Source organism: Hylobates moloch, unplaced genomic scaffold (genome assembly GCF_009828535.3).
Source record: "Hylobates moloch isolate HMO894 unplaced genomic scaffold, HMol_V3 SCAFFOLD_3202, whole genome shotgun sequence".
Classification (NCBI taxonomy): domain Eukaryota; kingdom Metazoa; phylum Chordata; class Mammalia; order Primates; family Hylobatidae; genus Hylobates; species Hylobates moloch.
Window position 1 is genome coordinate 1 of NW_026655477.1, and position 6,995 is coordinate 6,995.

The following is a 6,995-nucleotide window of genomic DNA, read 5'->3' on the forward strand; positions in this document are numbered from 1 at the left end:
GAATAGAGGCGGGACCTTCTCACGGTCTGGCTCCTAGAGACTAAGTTCCTTGTCTCTCGAGTATGGCTGTGAGCCTTTGTTTCCAAAACAAAGTGCTCAGCTCAGTCCAGAGCAGGCTCATAGTATGTCTACCCATTCGTCTTTCCTCCCTAGCTCTTGGGGGCTTTCTACCTAAATTCAGCTGGAAGGGCTTTGGGGGACTTTCCACTAAGAACCTGTGGAGGCAATGCTAAACCTCAGCTAGAGAGAAGTTGGAGAGTGTAGGTAGGTGGTGTAGGTAGCAGAGTAACCCTGGGTGAGAACTGCAGTGTAGGCTGGGATTGCCCCTGGAGTCTTCTCTTCATGTCCAGGATACTAGTTCCAAAAGTATTTTATCATTGTTTGCCCAGCCTAGGTTTCTTGGCTCTACCCTTCAGCAAAAGGGTTGGTGGTAGCTTCATTAGCAGCTGGGAAAACTATGCCCCTAACACAGTAGTGTCTGCCTGGTAATGCTGGAGGGAGGGATCTAAGTATGTCAATTTTCCAGGCATTAGGACACCTTGGGAGCTCTTTTTTCCACATCTAGGCTTGGTCAGTTAGGAGAATGTCTATATCTGTTTAGTGTTGCTATAAAGGAATACCTGAGGCTGGGTAATTTATGAAGAAAAGAGGTTTGTTTGTCTCATGCTTCTCTATTCTGTATGAGAAGCATGGTGCCAGCATCTGCTTCTGGTTAGAGCTTCAGGCTGCTTCTTCCCCTCATGGCAGAAGGCAAAGGGGAGCCCACATGTGCAGAGATCAAATGGCAAGGTGGAGGGGGAGATGTCAGGCTCTTTTTTAACAACCGGCTCTTGGGGAAACTAATAGAACAAGAACTTAATACTGTGGGAACAGCACCAAGTCATTCATGAGGGATCTGACCCAATGACCCAAACCCCTTCTACAGGCACCAAGGTCAACATTGGGGATCAAATTTCAACATAAGATTTGGAGGGGACAAACATCTAAACTGTAGCAAAGAGCCTCTTGGGAAGCCACTGACTCTGGAGGATTCAGCTTGCTGTTGCTAGTGTAGGTTTGAGCTATTAACCCATTTATGCCAGAGGTTGCAAATTTTTTTTTTTTTTTTTTAAATCAGACCTTGGTGAAGACCTTGAGCAGTAGGGTATAAATAACTCCCACAAGCTTAGCATTCCAATAATGGAACACTAGGCATAAATGGATTAATAGATAGGGATGAGAGATTACCCCTATAGCCTACTCCTGCAACCCCTCTAACTTTGTTCTGGGTTTTTAGAACCCCTAGTAATAAGGCCTTTGGACCATATTTGGTCTAGCGGTTGGGTCCCCAAGGTTTCTACTTCTAGGATCTAAAATAAGGTAGCCAGGGAGAAGAGAAGGGGTAGCGTACTGGAGAATGGTCAAGAGAAACCGACTGCAAGAACTGAGTCTAAAAGCCCTTGACACCGTGATCCCAGGCATTTAATTCCTTCTGTGGATGTTGAGCTTTTTCCTGTCTGTGTGCTGAAGTGTATTCAGACACTACTGCTCTCGTTATGGGCCATAGATCAGCATTAGTGCTTGGTAAGCACTTGTTCAAAACCCACTGATCCCAGCCTCTAAGCAGCCCCTGCCCGAGGAGGCTGAAGCCTAAGATCCAATTGTTAGCCCCCTTCCTCCCCACTCCTACCCACCCACCACCCCTCTCCCTATGCTGCTTCAGCCACTTGAGCCAGAGGCATTAGCTGCTTTGGAGGTGGGTGGAGGAGTAGGAGAGGGTCTTCTGCCAGCATCACTTTGCTAAACTGATGTCCTCTTGTTCCAGGGAGGCTGTACTGGATGCTTTTCTGGATGATGGCTTCCTTGTCCCCACATTTGAACAGTTGGCAGCTTTGCAGATAGAATATGAAGGTAGGGTTCTGGGGGCTCACTGCACCCTTAGGGTTCTGATTCCTGGGTGGGAACACCTAGGGTGGGCTGGGGGGGCCCTGGGTTGAGGTGTGAAGGCTGTTTCCTGCCATTCCATGGCCTCTGAAAGTCCTTCAGCCTTCCTGGCTGAGCAGAGCAGGTAGCCCCACTGACAGTTGTGGGGCTGTCCTTAAGTGGTCTGGAATGGGGTGGGGTGGGATGCGGTGGGGTCGGGGAGTCTTAATGACATTATTGTGCCATGTTCATTGTGATTTAGCTGCTAGCTAGAGAGCTAGAACAGCAGAATTGGAGGGGCCTTGTGAGGTCATCTAGTCCAACATCCTCATGTTACAGATGGTCAGACTGAGGTCCAGAGAGGGGAAGGTACTGACCCAAAGTCACACAGTGAGTTATTGACAAAGCTGAAGCTAGAACCAGATCTCTGTTTTGTTTATACTTTATTTTGAGTCAGTTGTTGGTTGCCAGATACTAACTGGTTTCTCTCTCCCCACTGTTCTGCTCTCCTCTTTCCTTTGTTCTGCGGTGGCAACTCTGTTGTTGGTGGGGGGCTTGGCTCATGCGCGCGCACACATTCTCTTGCTCTCACTCTCACTTCCTTTCTCTTGCTGTCTCTTGCTCTCTCTTTCGTGCTCTCCTGCTCTCTCCCTCCTATTGCCCCCCCAAATGGGTGTCCCTTACAAACCAGAAAACGTGGACTTGAATGACGTCCTGGTGCCAAAGCCGTTCTCTCAGTTCTGGCAGCCCCTGCTCAGGGGCCTGCACTCCCAGAACTTCACGCAGGCCCTATTGGAGAGGATGCTCTCTGAACTGCCAGCCTTGGGGATCAGCGGGATCCGGCCTACCTACATCCTCAGATGGACCGTTGAACTGATCGTGGCCAACACCAAGACTGGTGAGGGAGACTAGCCCTAGCCCTAGGGCCTAAGGCAGCCCAGGCAGGAGCCTCTGCCACTGTCCTCAGCTCTCTGCTAAGAAGCGCCAGGCAAACACCTCCCGTGTTAAAGGTTTAGGTTTGCCCAAGAGGGCCCCACGGCAGCAGTGGACAAATCTCCCTTTTCCTTTTCTTCTCAGAGCCAACTAAACTGGGCTGGGGCAAAGTGCCCTGAATTCTTTGAGCAGTTGGGAGGTATAGGTGGGGAGTCTGGGGGGATGGGGAGGGACAGAGCCAAACTTTCTGAGGTGAAATGTTGGGTGGGGGGCTCACTGCTTCCTTCTCCTTAGATCCTCTCTTCTCTCTCAGGACGGAATGCTCGCCGATTTTCTGCAGGCCAGTGGGAAGCAAGAAGGGGCTGGAGGCTGTTCAACTGCTCCGCCTCCCTTGACTGGCCCCGGATGGTTGAGTCCTGCTTGGGCTCACCTTGCTGGGCCAGCCCCCAACTCCTTCGGATGTAAGTCTCTTGAATTCCATCCGGTAAGAGGGTGAGGCCCTTCAAGCCTCAGGGCCACACTGCCCTAGAATGACTGAGTTAGAAGGGCCCTTTGGGGACAGTCTAGCCCAGTCTCACTCCCACTGACAGATGGGACAACTGAGTCCAGAGAGGGGAGGGGTAGGGTTTTCTTACCTAAGATCACACAGCTTAAGACCTGACTGAACTGAGTCCAGTGTGGGAATGGATAAGACAATCCCCCTAGAGTGCTTAGCACAGTGGCCTGCACAGAGTAAGTGCACAATAAATGGTAGCTGCTGTTTATTATTGAACCCAGGTCTGACTCCAAGCCCAGTGCTGTTTCCTCTATTATCTTTCCAAAGTATACCTCTGATAGTTGCTTAGCAACCTTCAGTTGTTCCCTATTGCCTTCCTGTTAAGTCTAGGCTTCTTAGCCTGACATTCAAAGATCTTTCTGATTCTGGCCCAACTTACCATGGTAGCCATATCTCCTGTGAGTCTCCTTTACCCTATCCACCCTGGGTTCTATGGTCAAACTGAATATTGCACTGGTAAATACCTGTGGTTGTCTCCCTTTCCTTTTCTCTGTCATTTCCTGACCCTGAGCCACTTCCCTCATAATCATGGAAGCCTTTAGCACCTGATTCCCTTCTTGCTTTCTTGAGCAATATCTGTTTCATTTGGATGACTCATCTGACACTCTACAGCTCCTCAACTCCAGTGACTTTCATTCTCCACTACACTCAGCAACCCATTTCCATCATTCGGAGCTGTTCCACCTCTGAAAGCACAGCATCCCACTCGGTGACCACCACTTCTCGTCCTTCTAGTTCTCACCCTTGCATCCCATGACATCTGCTCTTTGCCTGCATCCAGATCTCCATCCCTCCATTTCCTGCATCCCTTGACGTTGCTTCCCCTCTATCCTGTCTGTGGTTGCTCAGTTCGGCCACTCATCATCAGCACCTTCAGCTTTGCCCATCCTTTGGCCATATCTGACTTGCAAACCCCTGAGCTGGAATTGATCCTCCCCATTCTGCTTCCCCTGCTCCTCAGCCCGGGTAGCTGAGCTCTGCTGGAGAAAACCACATAGCCCTGCGGATTGCTGCCACTGCAGAGGTATGATTTTTAATCTCGGGCGAGGCCTCAGTTCTGCTTGTCTGAACTTTTACTTGTTTTCTGACCACTTTCTCTCCCATTTCCTCACTATTCTAAACCCTTACCGCTCACCTCAAGCCCCTCCCCCCTCCCATTTCACCCTAGCTTCCTCGAGCACATGGAGGCATCCGGCAGGGCCCCCTCGACCTGAGGTCCAGCCCTCGTGAACTGATCTGCGGCTGCACTCAACCTTCTCGCCAGTCTCAGGATGAGGTGGCCTTGCCCCACCTCAAAGCCTGCTCCTCCACCTGTGCTCTGGAGCCACCTCTGCCAGCATCGCTGGGGCCTCACCCCAGCCTCTACCTTGCTCTGCTGGCTCTTGCTCTTCAACCTAGGAACGTGCCTGAGCTTTTCTCATCTTAAACAAAACAACAATAACAGCAACACAAGCAAAATCTCCTTTGACTCTGCATCCCTCTGTTGGGTTATCATCAGCTTATCATTCCCACCCTTCCCATCAAAACATCTCAAGAGTAGTCTACACTCAACACTCTCCATTTCCTCACTACCCTCTTACTCCTCAACCTGCTGCAATTTGACATTCACCCCCAGAGTTGCTTTGACCTCCTAATTACCAAATCAGTGGGCCCTTGTCAGTCTCTGTGTCTGCTGCATTGATGCTGTTTACCACCCCCTCCTCGAAAAATGCCTGTGCTTATTACTAGTTCCTATAAAGTGCTGAGACCCAAATCTGTCTAGCCCTGGCCCCTCCCCCAAGATTCAGCCTCGTGTACTCGACTGCATGTCAGACATCTCCCCTTGGATGGCCCACAGGCACCTTACTGTGACCAAAAGAGAATTGGTCGTCTCAGTCCCCATCTCAACTCTAAAGTGATCTTCCTCCTCTGTTCCCTATCTCACTTGGTGGTGGCACCATCTACCCTGTCCTGTTGACTCTCAAATACTTCCCAAATCTGAGGTTTTGTGTTGCCGTGTCTACTTCCCTTAGTGTCTCCTTCCCTCTATCAGACTAAGCTTTTCAAGGGCAAGGACTTTACATCAGCTGTCTGGGCCCCAGCACACCAAACAGGCCTCGGTAAATGTCATTGAATTGAACCGTGCTCTGCTCTCTCATTCCCAGCAGTGCTGTCCTTGGTGGGAGCTGACCCAGTGCCTGGGGAATGAATGAAGTGGGAGTCTGGATGCCAAGACCCTCTTAGTCCCTGATCCCCCTATTGAGTCCAAAAGTCTTTCTTTAACCCTGATGGCATTTGGGACACAGAGGTATTTGTAAGGTTTTAAAAGTGGCTTTGTAGACAAAGTCAGTCAAGGCAAGACTTCCAGGAGTTGGAACTGAACAGCCACATTGCCAGATGTGTGCTCCAGACTAGAAGTGATGTGGATGGGTGGGAAATTGGGAGGACAACCAAAAGGGCCTGGATGAGTCAGAGTTTCGAGAAGAGGCATTTGAACAATTCAAGCAGGAGAAAAAATAAAGCAAGTTTCAAAGTCCAGAAGGAACATGGCATGTGTATGTAATGGGAGGGAGGGAGTGACAAGAGCAGCATGGAGAGGTTTGGATAGGTGGCCTTCAAGGTACTTTCCAATCCTAAGTGCCTGCAGAGTGGAAGCTGCTGGTCTCGGAGAAGTCTGGACCACAGAGATCTTCTCCCAACCCAAGCATACCAGAGGGATGCGACACATGCCAGCAGTAACAGCGGCTCACTTGGGTACGATTCCTTGTGCACAGATCCTGCCTTTCCCAGATAAGCAGTGAATCTAGTCCTAATCACCCCGTTACACAGAGTGGGGAACAGAGGGGGTTTGCCCAGGTATTATGCTGCAAGTCAGAGCTGGGGCCAGAATCCAGATAGCCTGTCCTTAGTCCCATGCTCTTCTGTAATACTCCACTAGATTGTATTATTGCAGAAAGCATCTGTTAAACGCAGTTTTGTTTTCCCCAGAGAAAAAAATAAAAGATACTATTGGAAATTAAGTGTCAGGCATGGTGCTGTGTTTTTTTGTAGAGGTTAACTTCATTTACTTTGACACAGCAGTCTTGGGAGGTGGAAGTATTATATATTATACCTTATTTGACAGATAAGACGTTGAGGCTCTAAGGAGTGATGGGACTTACTAATAGCCACACATTTGTTGATGGTGGGACAGGGATCTTGGCCCAGGTGGTGTGAGCCCAAAGTCCACCTTCATTCCATCAGCCTGAATCTGTGAGCTTCTCAGTCCTGAGCTATGACCAGACATATTCAAGGAAGGGGTTGTATTTTAAGATTCGCATCACCCCTGCACCTTAGTGGTCAGACTAATGGCTCGAGATAGCAGGTGGGTAATCATAAGCAGGGCTGATAAGGCATTTTGCCAGTATCAAGTGTCTGGGAATATTTATTATTAATCACACTAATGGACCACCAAGAGAGGACAAAGTTTCTCTCTGGCTTTTCATCTGATTAGAGCTGGAAGCTGTTCAAGCACTTTCCCCAGCCAGCCAATATCAGTTTAATTTGAGCCACTATCCTCTTGGAATATGAAATTGGCTCCATAGACAGGATCTCCCAGTGAAGTCATCAGCCCCCCAGCCCTGCC

General features: G+C 49.6%; 1 protein-coding gene across 1 annotated transcript; it reads left to right on the top strand.

Moving 5' to 3' along the window:
- The first annotated feature begins 2,383 nt into the window (after positions 1–2,383).
- On the top strand, positions 2,384–6,109 carry LOC116464827 (ribosomal biogenesis protein LAS1L-like). The gene is made up of 3 exons (XM_058435242.1): positions 2,384–2,800; positions 3,149–3,296; positions 4,560–6,109. The coding sequence occupies exons 1-3, from the start codon at positions 2,572–2,574 to the stop codon at positions 4,603–4,605; spliced, it is 423 nt and encodes a 140-aa protein (XP_058291225.1). The 5' UTR covers positions 2,384–2,571; the 3' UTR covers positions 4,606–6,109.
- The last annotated feature ends 886 nt before the right edge of the window (positions 6,110–6,995 follow it).